Source organism: Sebastes fasciatus, chromosome 1 (genome assembly GCF_043250625.1).
Source record: "Sebastes fasciatus isolate fSebFas1 chromosome 1, fSebFas1.pri, whole genome shotgun sequence".
NCBI lineage: Eukaryota > Metazoa > Chordata > Actinopteri > Perciformes > Sebastidae > Sebastes > Sebastes fasciatus.
This window is the reverse complement of record NC_133795.1, coordinates 18,278,564-18,302,448: the sequence shown is the minus strand read 5'-3', so window position 1 is coordinate 18,302,448 and position 23,885 is coordinate 18,278,564. Positions and strand designations below refer to the sequence as shown.

Genomic DNA, 23,885 nt, shown 5'->3' with positions numbered 1-23,885 from the left:
ATTTGATTCAGTCATTTTTTTTAATATATTTTTTTTTTATATATATATATATATATATATTTAGGCATTTTAGTCACGAAATCCCATTTTAAAGCTGCAATACCATCTTTGACCACTGCGTGGGAGTCTATTGGGTTGTGGCGCTGTTCTCACATTTTCTTCTTCTCATGGCAAACCATTTTAGAGGTGCATTACAGCCACCATCTGGATTGGAGTGTGGAACAGGAGATTGTGCACAAACAAAATAAAAATAAAATAAAATAATAATAAAAAAATAAAATAAAAAAATAAAATAAAAAAATAATGAAAAAATAAATAAATAATAATAATAATAATAATAAAAAAAAAATAATAATGAGGAAAACTCTAGATTCGTTTAACTAAATCAGTGTCTCTTAAAAACTGAATAATTTCACAGTATATATGTTATCTGCTGTATTCCCCAATAGACCTGACAATGAAAAGTCCTGATGTTTTGCCTTCCTTAGTGACTGTAAAAGGTGATTCCTCTGGATACTGTAATTCCTGCAGTGTATCAGTACATGTTCAACAGTTTCTGGTTGATTACAATATGTGCATTTTCAAGTTGGGTGCTTGCCTATTCTATATAATGTGTTGTTAAGACCTGTATGTACGATTCTCAGTCGAGTGTTTTCACATTTTGGCTAGCAATCCACAGTGGTTATGTTTTTCCCCCCATAAAAACTTTATTTAAAAAATAAAGTACAATGTACAGAGTATAAAGAAACAGTAACAAATAAATAACATATATCCTGAGTTCATCTATCTCCCCGATCCTCAGAAAATACCATACTTATGTGGGGAGAAAAATCAGTGTGCAACATTAGCTGCAAAATATGTTGACTGTTGCCATACAATAAGAGGTAGGGGAGAGTGGGGTAAGATGAGCCAATTTTTACTTATGCTGTCCTCGAGGTTAGGAAAAATGAGACAGAAGTCAAATGAAAACATGAACCTTAAATTCAGGATCTCTCCTATCAAATGAAATGATCAGCATGCATCCATCACAAAGCTGTCTGAAAAAAATGACCTTCCCAAAAAAAGTGCTCCTGTGGCTCAACTTGCCCCAGGTAAGGGGTAAGTTGATCCGAGTCAGTGGGTAAGTTGAGCCATCGTGGGGTAAACTGAACATCTGAGTTTTTAAGTTTAAACCTCAGCATAAGTGTGTTAATAAACAGTTTCACAGTTATGAACTTGTGAGAACAAACCACCTGTGAGTTTCAAGACCATTGAACAATCAAAATATCATTCAATATTCGACAATATGCCAGTCGTCAAGGTTGCAGTGAAATATGAACTGTTGCTCCCTCCTTGCAGTTCCTCCAGCCTTTTGAGGTTGAGGTAGCTTCTTCAGCACATCACTCAGCAGAAAAGATGCCTCATCCTTTTCCTTGAATACAAAGGTGGGCTTCTCACGTCAAGTGTTCCCCCGGATTCTTCTGAGAAATCTTGCACTCACTTCGTTGCCCTCCAGGCTCTCAACCAAGCCAATGTAAAGGTAGCTCCTGCCTTTGGATACAAAGTTTACTATGACAAAGTCACCAACTAACAGATCTGTGATGTCTGATTCACTTCTCTCATCATTAGAACACTCATGCTCAGAAGTGTCATCAAATGGGATGGGAACATCACTCTCCTCAGAACTGCTGTACGCTGTGATTTTCGTCTTGGTCTTTGGTTTGACCTAGGCCTACCTGCTAAACCCTTCTCTTTCCAGTTGTTGGGGACAGGAAGGTTGTTCTTTCTGCCAATTCCAATGCCAGTTCACAGCATTTCTTTGGAGTAAGGCCGTGGAACTGTTCAGCCAGCTTCTTGATATGGTCTGCAAGCTCCTTCTCTACCTCCTCTGTGAGGACCCTCTTTGCCTCTGCTGTTCCACTGTAACCAACTGTTTTTACTTCCTTTATCTCCCTCTTCTATAAAGGTTAACATATAAAAAATCAAACCAAGTTGTGTAACACTCAACAGTAATACCATTTTATACTTCAGAGAATTCATTTGGTTAATTTATGGTGGGGTAAGTTGAGCCAGTGGCTCGGAATAATAGTAGAATATTAGTGAGCCAGTGGCTCAACTTACCCCATAACCTTTGGCTCACTTTGCCCCATAGCTACCATTTTGGAAAAAATGGCCCAGTTTAGCAATTCAGGCTAATCTTTAACGAAGGGATTAACATGGTGTTATATCTTAGTAAATCACCAACGTGTATAATATATTTTTTTAGACCTGGATACATTTGCTTTGATCTAACATCCATTATTCCTGACATGCAGAAAATTTACTTTGACTGGGAAAAAACTGTTTTTGGTGTAAAAAAGTACTTACTACTTCTCCCATGTGCTTAACTCCATCACAGCAAGATAGAAATGATGGGTACTTCCTAAAATAATGGTCACATGACAAAACATAATCACAGTTGCCAAGATAGAGGGGGTGGGTCAACTTACCCACTGGCTCATCTTACCCCACTCTCCCCTACTACAAGCTCCGAACATGTTTCTGATTAACTACATCTGTAAAAGATTGTATATTTAAAATGTATTTGGTATTTTGTGACTGTGATTATTTTGTGATTATTTCTTGTGATTGTGATTATTTCTTGTGAAATGTAATTATTCATTAATATGTAATTTCGCTTTGGCAATAATGTAACCTGAACATTCATGCCAATAAAGCTTATTTGAATTTGAAACAGTAAGAACGTTCAAATATATCAATAAGTACAATGAATAAATGATAAAATAACACAAATTAAAAGAAACGTAAACTAAACTGTACAAGAAATATGGTCTTTTACAATCCATACAGTTTTCACATTAAAGGTCCCATATTATAAAAAAGTGAGATTTTCATGTTTTCTTTTTATTATAAAGCAGGCTTAAGTCCTATATAAATACTGTGAAAAGTTGCACCCAGCTCAGTCTCATGAAAGCCTTATACCACCAACCATTACCAAGCTTCTATCTAAACTGAACCAACTCAAGGTTACAGTATTATTATTATATTATTTATTTAAACCCAATTGTCTGGTTTTGGACCAGCAGCATTTCTGCTCATAGTCGGTTCCATAATGTTGCACAAGAGAGAAATTAGAGGCTGAATTTGTGGAAATGATGCAACATGCCATATACGTATTATTACTCAACTTTATTTTGACATTCAACTTTATTATGCCATTTCCTGAATCTGAATCTGAATCTGTTCGCTGGTCCTTTGCTCTTCCTGTATTCCGGAAATCTGACTATGCAGGTATGGAAAATAAAGTTATGTAATGTAGCATCTAAATCCTGTCTTTGCACACCTCCTCTGTATTGCCCAGGATGTGAAATGCATCAAAGAGCACCAATACAGGCACACCATACAGTGTTGTTAATGCAAATTTACCTCTCTATGTCCTCACCTCACTTTGCAACTTGTATTGTGCAAGGTTGAGTGCATCACAGAGTTGAGTGGTTGCCAGTTAAGCAGGATGAAGGACCATCATTGTGACTTCTCATCCTATCACAGCCTGAATTTCACTTGCCGGCTATCTTGGTCAGTCAAACTCTTTTTCACTTTTGGGTTCTTGAGTTTTAGGTTTTCTTTTGTCAGGTTTCTGCACCATGCAACAATCTTACAGCACATTTTACACATGCACCTCATACATAACTGAAGTTGCTCACTAAACAGACATACCTGCTTTGTTTTCATCTTGTTTTCAGGTAGTTTAGATCAGTTCATCCATTTTCTATACCTGCTCATCCTGCTCATGGGGGTCTTGAGCCTTTCCCAACATGCATTACGCTCTTTTCAGTCAGGTTTTATACCATACAGATGGTGGCACACCATGATCTTTGTTCCTTCTAAGGTCTGCAGAGATGTTTTGGAGGCTCAGTGAGGATGAGTGGAGATTGTAATCTCACTGGACGGAAACCATGTGTGAATGTCACTGAAATAAGGTTATTCATGCAGGAATAAAACGTTGTAATATTGTATAATGTAACTAACTGATAGGATGTCAGGATTCTGAATATGCTGATATGAGGTAGACCATGGACTGTATGCCTATATTAAAATGTGTAGGCTACTGTATATATGTATATACTGTATATGCAGTCTATGGGGTAGACTGGCACAGAGTAAATATAGTGAGAACAAGCAGTTTCAGACGGTTATTATTTGAATATACGTGCAAATGCTACTTCCACTGCCACACCGTGTCGTGACTTATATTGTGATAGTAGTTTATGTTGTGCAATCTCAGGGAGCAGTAGTGAATGAGGATTCTTATGAGCTTAATGCAGCATTTACAGTAACTGGGAATTAACTGCTTCTACTCAGTGCCAGTGTTACTAGTAAGAGTTTATGAGCATTACACTCAAAAAGTTGTGAGTTTGCAAAATAGATATTGATAGATTCGCAAGTGACCTGTTAATGGACGAATTAGGATGTAAATAAAGTAAAATAATTCAAAATAAAATGGTGTCTTTGGAAAATATATTTGGCTTTCTCTTTGTTATGAATCTCAAATTTGAAACTTGTCAGTATTTCCATATTTATAGTTTGACCAGTTGATAAACATATTTCAAGATCACATTTTTGTATAAAACAGTTATTACTACTCTACTAACTGCCAAAACAGCACATTATGCTAATTAGTACAGGTTGTATACTTCATAGACATTGAGCTGAAACAGATAGTTATATTAGGGCTGTCAAAGTTAATGCGATAATAACACCTTAACACAAATTCGTTTTAAAGCCACTAATTTCTTTAACGCAAACGATCTTTCGGAGTTTGTAGGGGGCTCAGTTTTAAAGCTACTGAGGATACTGGTATCATATGAAACTAGAAAACCTAAGGAATCAATTGGTACCAACCACGTCATACTACGTTGTCGAAAGAGGTTAAATAACGCTCAATTTTTGGCGAGGAAACACTGTCATGGCCATTTTCAAAGGGGTCCCTTGACCTCTGATCTCAAGATATGTGAATGTAAATGGATTCAATGGGTACTGTTACGTGCCTGCAGGGCCAGACAGGCCTGCAGAGTTTTCTCCTGTGTTGTTCTGCCCCTCCTCCTTGTCTTGCAGGTGCTTCCAGGATAAAGAGTTAATGGAGGTGATTGGAGTCCACCTGTGCAGAGTTTGCCAGCTGCAATTAGCTCACACTAATTCCATCCAGCCAATCGCTGTCGTGGGCTGCCCATAAAAGAGGCACACTCTGGGCTCTCTCTCTCTCTCTCTGACTCATTTGTAATGAGGTATTTGGATGTTGAAGTCTCTTGTTTCCAGTGGGAAAGGAAAGATAAGGTTTGTGGTAAGGAGGTAGAGGGCATAGGTAAGTCTGGGGTACCCTGTACACTTGCACGTAGGTCTTTTCATGTCTAGAAACACTAGGTTTAGTGGTTGCCATCCCATGTATGTTTTGTAAAACTGCTGTTAGTAAATAAGTTAGTCAGCCTTTTTGTTTGTTGTGTTAAAGAAGACAGATTTAGTTAGGCCTAGTTTTGGTTTCTTAATTTTGATTATTTGGCAAAACTATATTGTCCCTACCTCCACCACATTTGTGAACCTTCCGTTGTACTGAAATAAACTGTTACAGTTTGAAACTTCACGTTGACTCTGTTTTAATTTGGTTGTTGTTTAGTTATTGTTCCACTTTGTGGACGTAACAGGTACCCATGAGACGTCCCCTCTAGGTAGCTCAGTCCATAGGGACTTGGCTTGGGAACCGCAGGTTTGCCGGTTCAAGTCCCCCCCATGGACTAATTACTGAGTGTGAACTGGTAGCTGGAGAGATGCCAGTTTGCCTCTGGAGCACGGCACCTAACCCCCAACTGCTCGGGGCGCCTGTCAGGGGCAGCCTCCTTGCTCTGACATCTCTCCATTAATACATGTAGGTCCTGTGTGTGTATTTCGGGCCTGTGTGAACTGTGTAAATAACAGTGAAAAAATGTAATTTCCCCTCTGGGATTAATAAAGTGCTTTTCTTCTTCTTTACAGACATGCCCACTTTATGATAATAACATGCAGTTTGGGGCAAATCATAGTCAAGTCAGCACACTGACACACTGACAGCTGTTGTTGCCTGTTGCACTTTTAAAGCTAGAGTGAAGATACTGGCATCATATGAAACTATTAAAAACCTAAGGAATCCATCAGTACCAACCGTGTCATATTGGCTTGTTGGGAAGGAGGTTAAATAACGCTCCAAACTTTGGTGAGGAAAAACTGCCATGGCCATTTTCAAAGGGGTCACTTGACCTCTGACCTCAAGACATGTGAATGAAATTAGGTTTTATGGGTACCCAGGAGTCTCCCCTTTACATACATATATGTCACAGATGCAGTGGCACAAAATCAAGCAATTTTTGAAACAAGCAAAAGTTTGTGGTGAGGAAATATGACCCTGAATACTTTGGATTCATAATGGCAGGCAGTGATGGGTGAGGGTGGCATAACACATATTTTACAACCCAGTTTGTCATTTATTTGGGAAGGTGGTCCTCAGAAATGTTTTAACAATCGGAAGTGGGCCTGGAGTTACAAAAGGTTGAGAATCCCTGTACTAAACCCCATAATAATGCACCGTTATAACTGTTGTCCCACTGCCCCTGAACGCATCTGTATAAATACCCCGCCCCCTCAGTCTGCTGGTTGCCGAGGTTACCGCCCACAAAGTTACTCAGCCAGCTGACAGCTGAGCCAGCGAGGACTCAACACGGCTTCACTGTACCACAACACAGCGAGTCTGACCTGTCAGCGCCTAATCAAAGCTGGAGGACACACATCACACTCCATTGTTGCTTTTACTTTCTGTTGTACGTCATTAGTTAAGCCGATCTCTTCCTCTAACCTAGTTGTTAGCTAGCAGCGTTAGCTCCTCTGACGTTACTACAGTACTGTACCAGAGACAAGACAGACCGTCAACATGTCGGACCCGGCCGGGGAGGCGAAGCTGGAGCTGAAACAGGCCAGCAAAGAGGTGAAGGAGAGCGAAAACGTGGCGGAGAAATACTCAGCCATGACCGTCAGCAAGATCAGCGAGCTGAACATGGGAGAGCTGTCGTCCGCCTTCAGCGCGGTGCCCACTCACAAACCTGTCAAGAAGGTAAGACTGGTACAGACAAGACACCAGCTGGGTCTAGTCTGGATCATATATACAGTATATACAGTATACAAATACTGTATGTACCTCATTAGTCTGTGGTAATCATTTGGGTGCATGGGGGTCAGTTGTACCTCTACAATAGGTCACAACAGGTCATACTACCTGCCCACAGTATACTGAGTAACTACTACACTGTTAAGAACTGGCAGCAGGGTTTCCTTTATGTTACTGTAAAATTAACATTATTATACTGTCGCTGAAATTTACAGCTTTGTACTGTTAATGAAAAATACAGTTTGAACTGTTTTAAAAAAAAATCATTTCACAGTATTTTACAGTTAATTTACTGTTTAAAGATACATTATATAGCTGTTTTCCACCTTTCTTTTACATTATCTTACTGATTTGTTTTAATGCACTATTTAGGTTGTATTTTTTTACATACATTTTAATAAACATTATTTTTTGCCTAGATTAATAGAATTAGAGGTTACAGACATAGGAATAGTCACACTAAATACAATTAAAGGCACTTGTTAGGAAAAAGGCTATAATAGACTTGTTGACACTTTTCCCAAAATGTCTGTCTCTAGCTGGCTACAAGCACAGAATGTAAACCATAACAACATGTGAGTGAAGAACAGTAAAGCTAATTCACTGATTTTACAATCATGCACAATGGACAAGCCTCACATGTTCAGATCAGGTCCCAGAATTAAAAAAATACTGCATGAAACTGTTACTGATGATACTTTAGACAGTTGATCAGCAGTAAAGTGAGGTTTTTTAAGAATGCATTATAGTTCAGTTAAAAAACGAACTATAATAATAAATGTCGGTATCGGGACTGAAAAAGTAAACAACTGAATGATTTGCTCCACGTAGCACTCACTAATGAAGGATGTTACCTGACACTTTTAAGGAACAAGGAAGAGTTGCACTGTGAATAATTGGTGCTTTAGAGTGGAAAGTATTTGCACACCTCATTTAAATAAACAATCTATTGTCCCTTTTTTTTTAAATTGAGCAAACATATAACACATATAACTGAACTGTGACCAGGAATCTGTCAAAGACTCAACACACAAGATTGATTAGTCAGCCTGGCAGCCTCGCTGTAGAGGTGTTTCACATCCTCATTCTCTCTCTGGGAGGAACTGAATAATCACAGCAATCATTAGCTGCCAAATTCGTAGATCTCAAGTAGAACAGATTGTGATTTTCTTTTATTTGGTTGAAGAGTTTATGGTTTTACTATTGGAATGAAATCAGTAACTTGGTAGTTGTGGCCTTTTGGGAAAGTTTAACACAAGAGGCATCTTCCGGTGCCAAATAATTAAACAGAAATTGACAAAATTAGGTGACAGCTGTTTCCATCTGTCGCGGCAGCCCCGGCCCATGCTAGTAAAGGGGTAGAGAAGAGGAGTGTTTACTCTGTCCGTGTTGTTTATACACTCAGTGATCCAGGGTCAAAGCCAGTGTTGTTTATACACCCAGTGATCCAGGGTCAAAGCCCAGTGGAAGACCTTTATTTTGACACAGAGATGGTTAGCTTATGTTTAGGTGTTATGTTACAGATGTTTAGTATGTTCTGTAGTTAATATTTAGGTATTGGTGGTTAAGTTAAGTTGCAAGCTTATAAATGATTATATGTATGTAAATGAGGTTGGAGATTAGTCGACTTCAACTTTCTCTTTCAGCCAGGTGACACAGAAAACACACCAACTTTATTTTAGGTTTAGGTAGGTTCATTAAAACATAATATAAATACATAAAACGCACACCAAGATACATTAAACATAATGACATAAAACATGTGGTAAAAGTATTTAAAACAAATGCTTAAAGGGATAGTTTGAAGTGGGGTTGTATGAAGTTCTTATCTATAGTCAGTGTATTACCTACAATAGATGACAATAACTCCCATGTTCTGTGAGGTAAAATACAACGGCTTCAGTTCCCCATCGGAAAGGGCTGTCTCATGGCAAGGTAAAAGGAGAAAATGTTGTAAATATAGTGCACACTTAAGGTGATATTGTTTTTTTTAAGTGGACCTTTCTTTTAGGTGGCTAAAATATGTTTTTCTGCCGCCCCCATCCACGGCAGTACATTGCTTTGCTCCCGTGTGGTAACTCCTGTCTGTTTCTCCAAACTGGGGGCTTGCCGACCGTTATCTACTGTAGGTAATACACTGACTATGGATAAGTACCTCATACAACCCCACTTCAAAACACCCAAACTATCCCGTTAAACCAGCTCACATAAAAGAGTGTACATCATGTGACAGCATAACATAAAACCTGGAGTACATCCAGCCATCACATTAAACTCAATCATCAGTGGTTATGACAACATCACCACCATCGCTTGGCATTAGTCCTGGACTCTATGAGAAGTACTCTGTGATGCAGTGAAAACATAAAATCTTTAATGTGGTTCAATCAGATCTGAGGGAACCATCACAGTCAGTACCAGTCAGGCTTTGGAACCATGCAACCCACACCATCCTGTCCAGGGGGAAATATGCGGTGTCTTGTCACCTTAATCTCAAGAAAACAGCGTCACATTGTTCTTTGTAGCCATGTTCTTTTCTCTGGTATGTGGAGGCTTTTCAGTACAAGCACTAAACCTAGAAACTAGAGACTGACCCTATCAGGGTGAAGAACCTGACTCTCATTCAGTGATGAAGACAATGAGGCCTGGTTCACACTGTAGGCTGATTTATTAACTTAATCTCCCCATGCTCTGATTCTTTGTGTCTCTCTTATTTATGTAACAAAAAAAGGGTTTAAAATCTCACCTTGCGCGATGAATAAAAAAACATCCCAGAAACTGCTGAGGTAGACCTGCCCGCCGACTTCTCCATACCTGCACTGGAGATAACGATTTGTTTCCTCATAATCTCATGTTGCTTCGATGCATGCAAAATCCCTGTCAACAAAATAATTAGCTGACAAGGCATAAAGCGAGGTACACACAACAAAAACACCAGTTCCTTGCTTATACACACAGAAGTACCTGTTGCACTGTTTTAAACTCTACACCGAGCCTACAGGTGACCTATAATATGAGCTTTTAGATTGCTCATAGCTTTGTTGTATGACTAGATTTGTGTCCATTTGAAATAGCTTCTGTTTAAACCATCTATGAAAGAATTTACAGTGTGACTTTTTTTCAATTATATATCAGCAAATCCAGTTTGTGGAGGACAAGCAGGAGTTCAGCAGGTTCCCCACCAAGGCAGGCCGTCGCTCCCTGTCCCGCTCCATCTCCCAGTCATCCACAGACAGCTACGGCTCTGGTAAGGAGAGACAGACACATACATGTGGGCACCCCTGTTCAATTTGTCTGCACCATAATATTTTGCATGAATTTATGAATGTCTTTGATAAAAGAAACTAGGGCCGCCCCCTCTTTAGTCGACTAATCTGTCGTTTTGGTCTTACTCGACTAAGATTTCTTTAGTCGATTAGTCATTTTTTATGGTTTTTCATGCTGAATGAGTTATTTCCAAGAACATTATGAGCACATCTCTGGTAAACACAAGATTTAAAGTGGTGCTTTTGTGTGATTCTTTGTGGAGAAACTCAGTTTTACACTTTACGGATCTGTCGATTGAATCAACTAATTGTTAAGTAAACAAAATCATGAGTGTTAGTCGACTATGAATTTCTTTGGTCAAGGACAGCCCTAAAAATCCCTGTTATTATATATTTTAACTGAACTTTAAAGTGGTAAAAGGAGCTCTTTTTCTCTTCGGTGGCTTTAATTTGGTGACTTCTTTTAAAACCTTGTTTCCTTTACAGCTGCGTCCTATACGGACAGCTCTGACGATGAGACGTCACCACGGGACAAAACTCAGGTCAACTCCAAGGGCAGCAGCGACTTCTGTGTCAAGAGCATCAAACAGGCTGAATTTGGCAGACGTGAGATTGAGATCGCAGAACAAGGTCAGACACAGCAAGGACTAAGTCACTTCACAATTTTTTCTAATTAATCTAAAAGACATCTGTCATAATATCTTATATTTAAACCAATCATTATTCAGATTTTAGAAAATATCTGTAATCAGTCTATTGAGTAATCACTGCTTTTTTAGCTAGTGCCCCTTAAAGGGACGGTGTGTAGGATTTGGCGACATCTAGTGGTGTGGTTGCAGATGAAACCAACTGAGTACCCCTCCGCTCACTCCTCCCTAACGACGTTCGCCTCGCTCAGACGCCATCCTTACCATAATAACACTACTTTAGGAGCAACAGAAGTCAGATGGCGGCTGGCGGTACCACGGTTTTGCACTCTGCGGCTCACGTTACCGCAGTTTCACAAGCGTGTCAAAGGACTACGGTAGCCTTCAGGTAACGTAAAACGTGAAAGGCTCTCTCTAGAGCCAGCGTTTGGTTTGTCAATTCTGGGCTACTGTAGAAACATGGCGGAGCAGCATGGCGGACTCAGTGAAGAGGACCCGCTCCCTTTGTAGATATGAAGGGCTCATTCTAAGCTAACGAAAACACAACATCTCAGGTGATTATACACTAATGAAAACATAGTTGTGAATATTATATTCCATTTCTGCTAATAGATCCTCTGAAATGCTACACACTGTTCCTTTAAGGTTTTCTGATCTGACTGATTTTAATTTGATCTAATTAAATAGGTAAACCAAGACTTTGACCACATAACCACACATTTAGAAAAATGAACAATTTAAAATAACTTTATAATAAAGAGAAAGCAAAAAGACTTTCTTATAGAGTGCTTTTATCCAGCTGTATATTCTAAACTGGAGAGTGGGTTTTGTGAGATTCTTCTGCATCATCTGCTGTTTTTCTCACTCATCCCTTTTCATGTTCTCTCGTTCTCAGATATGTCGGCGCTGATCTCACTCAGGAAGAGAGCGCAGAGTGAGAAACCGTTGGCAGGTGCCAAAATTGTGGGCTGCACTCACATCACTGCCCAGACTGCAGTAAGATTCCTCTCTGACTTTGAGCATCAATGACACACAAGCAAAGGCTGCAGTGTGTAATAGTGCCTCTTAATCACGATAGAGTTTTAGGTCAACACTATTCACAATTTTTGCTCTACTGACTGTCTAGAAAACAGGAAGTTTTAAAAACACTATGCCAACTCTTCTATTACTTGAGTCTCGAATGATTAAAGTGCTGTGGAATTGTCTGGATTTCTATAAAATACACAATTGGCTGTGTTTCATGGACAACTCATCATGTAACGGGGCGATCAAACCGTGTTGCAGACATGATACAGACCTGGTTCATTGTGACCTTCAGTGTTGACCGGTGAATAGCTCTGTCTCATTGGACCATTTCCTTGTGCTTCTCTCTGTGTTTTCAGGTGCTGATTGAGACTCTAGTGGCTCTCGGGGCTCAGTGCCGCTGGACTGCATGTAACATATACTCTACACAGAATGAAGTGGCTGCTGCTCTGTCAGAGGCTGGTAAGGTGTAGAGCACAAACACCCACAACTCACGATCATTTCTTGTATTTCTGTGAGATCACACACCACGAGCCGCTGCGCCTGAGTCCTCTTGTCTCAGACTTCAGTCCTGACATTTATTGTGCTACTTTAATGCATAAAGTCGGCGGTTTGCGGGTCAGGTCAGGTTCGGGGGGGGGGTGATTAATGCTTATTTTTGCGAGTCGGAAGGTGTGGATAGACTCTCATAACGAGTCGGGTGGGTGTGGTTTATAAAATACCCTGACCTGTGCATCACTAGTGGACGCTGTTTTTGCCCCTTGTTAACGCCAAGGTGTCGAAATTATACATATTTTAATTGCACTTGATTACAATAACATGTTTATAACCGACCATATCATTAGTATAAAGTGTTTCTTATGAGCAGTGGTGTGCTTTGCCATGTGAGCATCTCATGTCTTTCAGAACCAAGGATACTGTTTGGAAATGTTTAATAAACTCTTGAAAATTTAGCCCTGCAGAGATAATGGGAACACATAAGATTTGCCATTTAGTGAACGAGCTGCATTACTTCAGCCTTTTATGTGCGGTTGCTATGTGACGGTTTAAGTATGTACTAAATTTCCACAGTAGACCTTTCATGATTTGACAAGCTGAGGGGGTTTCAACAGATTTAGGAGTCACTCAGAGGAGATCATGCTTCTTTTGGGGGGGTTTGAGTTTGTGTGGTTGTTGAGCATAGTCTACTGCATGCTGAGCTGTTGTATGTGGCAAAAACATACATTTTCATTAAACTATAGTGATGTGTGCCACTGTTCTCCAGCTTTCTCTTACACCCAATAATGAGATTCACACGTTCCCAAATATGTAATGTAGAATTATGAAGTGCTATTTTGCACCAGATTGGTCTGTTTTTCTAAAAATAATCATCATATCAATCAATCAATCAAACAATCAAACTATATTTGTAAAGCACCTTTCATACAGGTTAGTGCAATTTAAAGTGCTACACAGATGACTGACATGCTGAAAATAAGACAGAACAAGTGTGAGCTGTGAAAACAACAGAAAAGGCAAAAACAATTCAGCAATTTAACAATTTGATAATTTGAGACCAATGCATGCAATACAATAAATATATAAAAAGTGAATAAAATAGAATTCAAAGCTATAATAACAGTAATAGTGTGAAGTAAAAACTAGGTTAATAAACTACAATAAAATGGTACAACTTAAATACAATAAAATAGGTGAATAAATATCGTAAAAAATGTCTATAAATCATTCTTAATCAAAGGCCTGGCTGAATAGATCAGATCCTCAGGCAGACTGATCCAGCGGCTCGGAGCATATAGCAGCTTAAAGCTGCCAGGTTCTGCACTTTGGAGCGACTGACAGACTCGTGCCAGAGGACCTGGCAGAGGATGGCAGCTTATAGACAAACACAGAACTGTTGATGTAAGATTTATTCAAGATAATACCCATCTGCTTTCAGGTGTGGCTGTGTATGCCTGGAAAGGCGAGTCTGAGGATGATTTCTGGTGGTGCATCGACCGCTGTGTCAACAATGAGGGTTGGCAGCCGAACATGGTACGTGGAAAAAGTTTGTTTTTCTACCTTTTGTGAGGGGAAAGTTTATGTATCAATTGAGTGTGATATGTGAATCATATAGACAAACAAATAGCCTTTAAAAACACCAGAGGAGCAGCTATTCTTTTCAAATTATTTAAATTTATAGCTATTTATACGTAAATGTTTGTCTCGCAATTAATTAATCGGAGTGTCTGTTTGCACCGGGTGAGAAGAGTCACACGGCAGCTATTTGGCTATTTACACCCGACCAAGTTGAATATGCTACTTAATTTAACAATAGTTAGCTAGTTGAAGGGTTTTCTGCCAGAAAGACCTTTCTAGCAGAAATATTTAATAGTAGTAGTAGTAGTAATAATAATACAAGTAGTAACATAAAGAGCAACAAAGTATGTGCAGGGAGTCGGTAGCTCACCTGTTAGAGCAGGCGCCTCATGTAGCAAGGCTGAGTCCCTACCGCAGTGGTCCGGGTTTGAATCTGACCCGCTGCCCTTTGCTGCATGTCATCCCCTCTCTCTCCCCCTTTCATACCTATCTATGTCACTATCAAATGAAAAGGCAAACAGCCCCCAAAAATATAATCTTGTAGGTTGTTGTTCACCAGTCACTGACAAATTTCACCAAAAACTCTGAGAATGGCCTTCCACCGGCTTATAAATACGTATAAGTAGTTTCAGTCTTTGTTGTAGCTGCTCTTCCTTTTCTTTGTGGTAGTTTCCATCATATTCCGCCTAAATCTGCATGACTTGTGACTTTGCGGTGACTCGCAATTTCCCCCGTTGGGCATAGCGTAGCAAAGACGGTGAAATGTTAACCTGCACGTGACCCACGTGTGCGCAGTTTGACAGCAAACACAGCGCCGTGATGACAGCCTTCCCTGCTTTCTTCACAGCCATTGGATAAAAGACTTATTTTAAAAAAAGCGTCTGTCCTGCAGTGGTTTGACTTTTGAAAACTAGAGCCAATGAAAATGTGGGACATCGTTTTAATATATGGGATGTGGGATAAGGGATGAAAATGCTGTGCTGTCCCTCATAAAGTGGGACACCTGGTCACCCTACTTAGATGACTTCATTTTTTTCTTTCTTTTTTTTAATTATTATTTTCAGTTTTCAGTCGCAGTTTAGTTAGGCAACAGAACTACTTGGTTAGGGTTTAGGAAAAATATACATACTGTACATATACACACACAGTATCTAATGCGTGGCCGGGACTGGGTGCAAATAGCATTGTATGCTACGGACACTTAGGTGCTTGTCTTTGCCGTGCTATGTGCACCCGGGTGTAAATAGCCACATTGGCTATTCCGCCTCGGGTGCAAATAGTATTGTTGGCTACTGACACCTGTGTGTTAATAGCATCTGCCTTAATTAATTTGGCTTCCTCTTATTTGTCAGATCCTTGATGATGGAGGAGACTTGACACACTGGATGTACAAGAAATACCCCAATGTATTCAAGAAGATCAGGGGTATTGTAGAGGAGAGTGTCACTGGGGTTCACAGGTGATTGACAGCTTAATAGATATACGCTTCCTACAAAATATTTAGTGACTCACCCACATCAGCACGCACCAACATGAAGTGTCTACCTTACTCTTGTCTCTCTCTAGGTTGTATCAGCTGTCTAAAGCTGGGAAACTGTGTGTACCGGCGATGAATGTAAATGACTCTGTGACAAAGCAGAAGTTTGACAACCTGTATTGCTGCAGAGAGTCCATCCTGGACGGGTGAGTAGGCGAGTTGTTTGAGGTTATTGGAAGGCTGGCACAATAACAGAGTCGAACTGATGTTGAAACATGAGTACAGTTTGTTTATCAGACAGCTTGATAGTGACTAATAGTGTTTTTTTCCCCCAAGTGATAAATGAGAAAAGCTCATAATTTCACAGCGATTACTTGATTAGGTCATCACAGCGAATTTGATCAACATGCAAATAATTAAGATTCTCGATCCATAGTCTAGTTCAGCTGTCATGTTACTTTCCCTTCACTCATGACTGGGTCATCAGCTGCCACATGCCTAACATCTGACCTTTGTTTAGCGTAACACTGGAGTGACATCAAGGACACATTGCTGCCGTCACAGGACACATTGTCCACCTTTTATAAAGCCCTTGTAATGCTTTCCTGCTGTGCACACGCTGCAGAACACCCCCTATTACATTTATTACCCTCCTGTTAATTATCACCACGGCAGCATATTAATAGTCTAGTACTCTTTAACAGGGCCTGCACATCTCAGTGCTCTCTACACTCACCGCTCGTCATTTCTTGCTGTTCTTCCTGATTAATAATCTGCTAGGTGCACTGATGGAGGTGTTCCATTAGGAGTTATGACACGTAATATCGGCATCATCAGACCTTTAGATTTATTGCACCGTTAAGGAAAATAATGATCAAACAGACTCGTTATATTATCCAGAACTCTCACAGAACTTTTACTGTACTTTAGTATAAAGATGCCAGATTTTGGAGTTGTACAGATACAGACTGGCGGTTTCTCACTTAGAGCTAATTTTATGCCTCAACCCTCTCTAGCTTGAAGAGAACCACAGATGTCATGTTCGGAGGCAAACAGGTGGTCGTATGTGGGTACGGCGAGGTGAGATACTTCTTTTAATGTTAACATGCCACGTTAATCTTCATCATGAAGCTGTGAAAACATTCATGATGATGATGACACAGACAGCTGTCATCACATTTAATTGGACAATATTTACAGTGTCTGACCGTTGAGTCCAGATGATGTTAAATAATCAAAGTCTGCAGGACTAGGAGATCAGTAGACCTGTCATGTTAAATACCCAAAGCCTTGATAGGTTTGTATTAAGATGGCTTGTGTTTAAATACTGATAAGTGTCATTTCTAGGGCTGTCAATCAATTAAAAATATTTAATCGTGATTAATTGCATGATTTCCATAGTTAAAGCTGAAGTAGGCAGATTGAAGCAAATATGATTAAAAAAAGTTGTTTTTATAAAACGGTTGCTATATCCTGACAGTAGTGCATGAAACAGGTAACCTGAAAAAAAACATGTGCCTCTGTGTCCTCCGGTGCTCCTAACGGCATCTGCAAGATTTCACAGACTGGAGGAAAACAAGCAGTCAGAACTGATCTGGGATCTGCTGTCCATGAGAGCCGGCTGTCAATTACTCGCAAACTAGGCAGCGCTGACCAAATATGAGTCAATATTATGTTACTGTAATGCCTATTTATCGCCTCAAATGTTTTCAGAATCATCTTGTAGTATACGATTTTGCTGTAAAATGAGAAAGTTTGTGACCCGGCCTCCATGTTGAGATCAGGTTGAGATGGCTTGAAGGAATGCGAAGTTCCGGTCTCTCTCTCTCTGAAATGACCTTTGATTGGTCAAAGTCCCCCGTTTTAAAGGCTAAAAACAGAGCCATGAGGAGGTGCAGAAGTCTAGTTATCTCTCAGAACACTTGAATAACAATATGCTGAAAGGTTATTGTGGAATTGTTGCCCAATGATGCCAAAACTATACTGCCTACTGCCAGTACTTTAATTGCAAATTAACTTAACTTAGCGTTAACGTTGACAGCAGTAGTAAATTCTTCATTAAGGTCAGGGCAATAACTGCCAATTACTGTAACTCTGTTGGTCCCACAGTATGTCATCTTGTCTTTGCAGGTTGGAAAAGGTTGTTGTTCCGCTCTGAAAGCTCTGGGAGCCGTCGTCTACATTACAGAGATTGATCCCATCTGTGGCCTGCAGGGCTGGTGAGGAAGTGGGATGATGATCCAAGCTGAATGTGTTGAATATCAAAAAATATATGAGCAGGACAGATCACAGTATGGATGACATATGATAGCGAGCTAACTGTGTTTTGTTAATTATTTGACAAACATTGTGAGACAACTAATGTTTAGTTTACGCTACATTGACCCAACAGGGACTCCAGCCCTTCAGCTGAATTGCTTGTCAATAAATAATAGATAGTTTCCTATTTGTGACTGAGGCTGAATGCTGAACCTCTTCTCTCTATGACAGCATGGACGGATTCAGGGTGGTCAAGCTGAATGAGATCATTCGTCAGGTTGACGTCATCATCACATGCACTGGTAACTCCACTTCACACAGTGCAGGTGTTAACTACTCAGGGGGATGCACTGCATTCTTTATAGCCTTTCAATCTATACCTGTCTGACATAATAAACGCCTTTTAGTTCACGGCCCTTTGCACTGTTCCCTTGGGCTCTATGCTAATTATGTCCTGCGGGGCAGACGATGTCAAACTCATTGAAGGTGAATGATTGTGTCTTTCTGTAGGGAACAAGAATGTGGTGACCAGAGACCAGCTGGACCGAATGAAAAATGGCTCAATTGTCTGCAACATGGGCCACTCCAATACTGAGATTGATGTGGTAAATTGTGCTTACGATGGAAGAATTCAAAGTTAAATCCATCCTACAGACTGGGTTAATGTATATTTAAACAGTGTGCTTAAGAGAGGTCACTCACATTGTGTTGAATTATCATAAAGAACTGATATTGACTGATATTCTCTTCTCTTGCAGGCAAGTCTTCGGACCCCCGAGCTCACCTGGGAGAGGGTGCGCTCTCAGGTGGATCACGTCATTTGGCCTGATGGCAAGAGAGTCATCCTTCTGGCTGAGGTAACTGGCTGCGTCTGTACGCCTTGCAACCACATGTGATAGATACATACAGATGTTGAGCATGTGATGAATGTGATTTCTTAAACTTCCTTATTAATCTGTGCTAGTCTCATTTGTGTTGAACAAATAATATTAGCTGACTTGACTTGCTGGCGATTTTAAGCCACTGAAACACAAAAACAACAATGAATATAGCGCAGACGTTCTAAGCTGTTGTATGAAATCATTTGCACTCAAGCAGTTGGATACTTTGTTATAAATCATTGATAAGATCTTTTGTTTAAGTAAATTTTTTATAACAACACTGCCTTTACGTCCTTAAATCAAGTTGATGGTGCTGAGTAAAAACAGTCTATTTGTAGAAAATGTTCCAAGGACCCAGCCTGACACGTCTCAATTTCTGGCTTGTGAGCAACACAGCAACATGTTGATATGGAAAGTTTCATAACGTTGGAACAGCGATACTTAAATGTGATTGTTTTCTTCCACAGGGACGTCTCCTGAACCTCAGCTGCTCCACTGTCCCTACCTTTGTCTTGTCCATCACAGCCACCACTCAGGTAACTATTGATACTACAAGACAGCCTGAAATAAGCTTTACTGTACTGTACAGCAGCTAAAGACACACAGTAGTTATTGCTCCCATCCACAGCAGATAGTATACATAAGGTTCTTCAATAAGATAAAACAGATGGAGGACATAATGGCATTACATCATATACAATACACTGCAGCAACAACATGCTGCTTCTCTACATAGATCTGTCATTATTGCTCTGTAATCAGTCAGTTCATAGTTACAGTTATATGGAGCTAATTTCCTGCCAAAACCTAAACAAACAAATCATGTTTTACAAATGATCCACGATTCACTAACAATCACAGTGTGGTTTGCAAATACAAGACATCATTAACAAACTAATGCATTTTGTTTTGCAAATACAAAACATACCTATCAAAAAAAATATATCATATTTAGTGCTTCAGAAACAAATATGTCTTACAAGTACAAAAAAATGAGATCCTACGAGTACAAAAAAATTAGATTGTTAAAGTACAAAACAATATATATATTTCAAGTACGAAAATATATCCTATAAGTACAGTTTTTTGTACTTATGGACATATTTAATGCTCTTCATTCTATCCGCAATGTGCATCCCTTTTCAACAGTGTTATTAACACATGTTTGTGTTCAGGCCCTGGCCCTGATAGAGTTGTACAACGCTCCTGAGGGACGATACAAGCAGGATGTGTACTTGCTTCCCAAGAAGATGGGTGAGGATATATAGATATACTTAACCTTGACCTGCGCTGTGACCTTTCAGTACAGTTCTATCCAGGAGACATGTTTTGAGCGTATGTGTATGTATCTCTTTATTTTAAACCATATCTGTGTATTTCAGATGAATATGTCGCCAGTCTGCATCTGACCACGTTTGATGCCCACCTGACGGAGCTTTCTGATGATCAGGCAAAATACCTGGGCCTGAATAAGAACGGCCCCTTTAAACCCAACTACTACAGGTACAGTTCTGCAACACTATGAAACTAAAAGCTATATAATAAAGAAGCATTTCCTAACTAAAGTTGTTCTTGGTATTCACAGGTATTAGTCTGCAAGGGAACCACAGTTCAGCACACCTAAATGTGAACGCTACCACCAGACATCACCCATCCCTAAAACAAAAGAAAGATTTATGTAAATTATATTTTATACTCTTCACAGCTTATATTTAGTTGTATATTTTACCGACCACAGCAAGTTTTGCTTCACTTGCTGCTTCCTACAGAACGGCACATGGCACCCAGCTGGCTGTGAAAGGTCAGTGTAAGCGCAGCACTTATATCTGCTATTTAGTCAGATTTTTATTCACTGGTTTCACCTGCTGGCTCCGAGGTTATTATCTGATAGATATTGAATAATGTATCAATATAGTGTTCCAAATGACTGTGACTGGGAAGGGTTACAGTTGTGAAATGTTAATGGTTAGTTGTGAAAAAAGGTTAAACCTGCACTAATCAATACTTTTGATATAAACATATTAAACTTCTCCACTTAATGCTTGAAATTCCAAACTCATGAAACTAAATCTCACTGAGCTTTTTAGCCGCTGTTAGCTCCTTGTTTTGGCAGCCAAGAAGAAAGTCAAGCTCCAGTTGTATTTCTCAGAAGCAGGTGAACAAAATCACCTTAAATTTGTCAGGTGGCGAGACTCTAATTAGGTGTTGCTGTGTGTCTGCTGGATGTTTAAGTAGGCAATTATTTGCTGACAAATGAGCCATAACAGCCTGATGATCTGACTGTAAATCAGCTCTGTGTTTCTGTGAGTTTGTTTCTGCCCCCCAGTGGTTAAAAAAATGACTTCATGCAGTTTTAAAGTTTTCTTTCTGCTTACTTACATACATTCCACCCCCAACACAGAGAATACATTTTCTCTGTAGTATCCTCCACATTACTGCTAACCATCAGCACATCTGGGCAACAAAGGAACTTTTTAACAACATAGGAAGAGAGTTATTTTCTTGAAAACGTGTCCGTTTATGAGGTTTTGATGTCTGGTAAGAATAGTATCTGCACCTCAGGGCATTCAAATATCTCAAATTATTTTTAAATATATTTTTACCAGATCAGTACGTTGTGTCCACGTTCAGTCTCGCTGTCATTCTCATGAAATGATTACTTGCAGTAGAACTGTAAAATACTATTAGAGGTTTTGATACTCTACAATCTCTGTCACCTGTCCAGAGTTAATTGTCTACTGCAGCTATGTATATTCTGTGTAAAGCTAACACAAGTCACATGTCGAACAAAGGTTACATACGGTGTGTTTATGCTGTATATGCATTATGGTATTTGCTGAACATTGAGTTTATTGCTAGATTTGTCACAGGACTCTGATCTTGTGTTAACTACTAGAGGATGCCTGTTTTTCTGTTGAAGAAAGTCAACTTAAATAGACATGAACAAGCTTTGTTGTCAGCACATTTGCCTAGACACACATGTTAGCTTTACCTTCTGTGTTATCTTGCGGTATTGCACCATTATTATAGTTATTCTAATAACACAATATTTAGTTAGGTTTCGTGATGCTTTTTATCGATCAAAAGACTTAAGCACAGTTTTGTGAGGCTTCTTAAATGCACAAACTTTTACTTCTCTATATTCACTATTTTTTGAGTGTGTGTGGCCACATTGGTTGACTTAGTTGAGTGATTATTTTTTGATTCAAACTATATAGTGTGCAGGTAGTAGTTGTGTCTTGCTGAATTTAAAGCTTTCCAACACATTTTATCATGCTGTATATCACGCTGGTGGACAGTTGACAGTATGACTGTCCCTGCCGAGGGTTCGCCACCTTGTTACCTTGTTAAAGTGTTGTTCCACATGTATTTACTCAGTATACTGTTTCATCCACCTTCACTAAACTTCATCCACAGAGTTACAGGTAATTCCTCTATTTAGTTTTTGCTGTAATTTCTTTTTTTTTTTAAGGAGTTGATATTTGTCACTTACTCCTGCTGTTTGATTGTCTAGTAGCCCGCAGGATGCTACTATGAAGTGCTTTCATCTTTGCACTAAGAGCTTTAAAGGCATCAGAGCCAAGGACATTCAGTGAGGACATCATTGCCAACAAGATGAGCGCTGTAACCATGGTTACTGGTCAGTTGACAGTGCCTTGTGACTCACTTTTCTCCCAGGATTGTAACGTGCCAGACATGGTTGTTATTCTGCAATATACAGTGATAGCTATGCAGCGAAACATACTCTGTTTACTTCTGTATTTTACCTCATGCATTACTGTGAGATGAATAACAATTTAATTTTTTTTTCTGTTGATTGATTTTAATGTATATGTTTCATCCCAGTTTCACTTATTGTAACAATCTGACATTTAAATTACTTACATTGGTCTTTTCATAGCACTTTAAAGATGCCTTTTACAATGAATTCCTTTTGTTTTAGCAAATAATTAGTCATTTTACCCTTGTTTAAACTCTATTATAGAGACCAATGAATGTGTTATTATTACTGAAGCAAACAGCTTGACTCTCGTCATATTGAAATAAATAAGCATACCACTGTGATTTGACAGTTGTGCACTGTTGCTGGATGGAAGTTTCTGATGTGGAGACGAAGTTCTGTAAATGACTAAATATGAAGTAGGCCTATATTTTCAACACTATCTGTAGTTTAGATTGAAGAACATAATTTCGGCAGTGTAGGCTACACACCCTGTTAAATTTCTGTGCACAGATCCCTTTAATAAACTGCTGTTTAAATTTGAAAGTGGCTCAGATGCATCTTTTATATAACTTTTAGTCACATTGAGAATAAAACCTCTTTTACAAGTGAGGCCTAGCCGAGACAGGGTCAAATAGCAGCATCCAACACATAACCAGAAAACAACATTAAACCACGGCAGCAACAATAGGTATGACAAAATACATTACATCATACAGTGCATTAACAGGGCAGCATGTTGGTCATGTGTTGCAGTGACCACTTCCTTTATTCTATATTTAAAATCATTTAAAGAGATAAGGGTCTCAAGTCTAAGCTTGGCCTGCAGATCATTCAAGGACCAGGACTGCAGTGGATCAGGCTTGTTTTGCCAGCTTCTTTACTGATAGAAGACACTTTAAAGTGAAACTATTTATGTGACCATTGTGATCATTTCACAGACACAATTAGGCCATAACCATTTAGCAAATGTATTGCCTACATGTCACAAGTATAGATAAGTATTAGAGACAGTCATGGCTGGATTAACAGTGGGGGCAATGTTGGCTACTGCCCCAAAACCTGATATTCACTATTTGGCAATTGGTACATAAAACCGAAAAATACCAACATATGTATAGAAAAAAATAATATATATATATGTTATATATATATATATATATATATATATATATAACATATATAAATATATATATAAATATAACATATATATATAAAAAAATAAATACATATTTATTTTTAATTTTTTCATTTTTTTATATATATATAAATTATATATATACATAAATATATATATATATGTATATATATGTATATATACAAGGTAAGCATTGGTATTATCTATCATATTGCTATCACTCACTAGT

The 23,885-nt window shown here is 39.1% G+C and overlaps 1 protein-coding gene across 1 annotated transcript; it reads left to right on the top strand.

Annotated features, from left to right (window-relative positions):
• The first annotated feature begins 3,460 nt into the window (after positions 1-3,460).
• On the top strand, positions 3,461-23,064 carry LOC141767517 (S-adenosylhomocysteine hydrolase-like protein 1). The gene is made up of 18 exons (XM_074634897.1): positions 3,461-3,555; positions 6,007-7,114; positions 10,304-10,415; positions 10,921-11,064; positions 11,977-12,077; positions 12,464-12,566; positions 14,041-14,135; positions 15,533-15,639; positions 15,747-15,863; positions 16,674-16,737; positions 17,788-17,876; positions 18,148-18,218; positions 18,427-18,521; positions 18,675-18,773; positions 19,265-19,333; positions 19,973-20,051; positions 20,180-20,300; positions 20,383-23,064. Exons 2-18 carry the CDS (start codon positions 6,935-6,937, stop codon positions 20,387-20,389), a joined length of 1,653 nt encoding a protein of 550 aa, XP_074490998.1. The 5' UTR covers positions 3,461-3,555; positions 6,007-6,934; the 3' UTR covers positions 20,390-23,064.
• Positions 23,065-23,885: the final 821 nt, after the last annotated feature.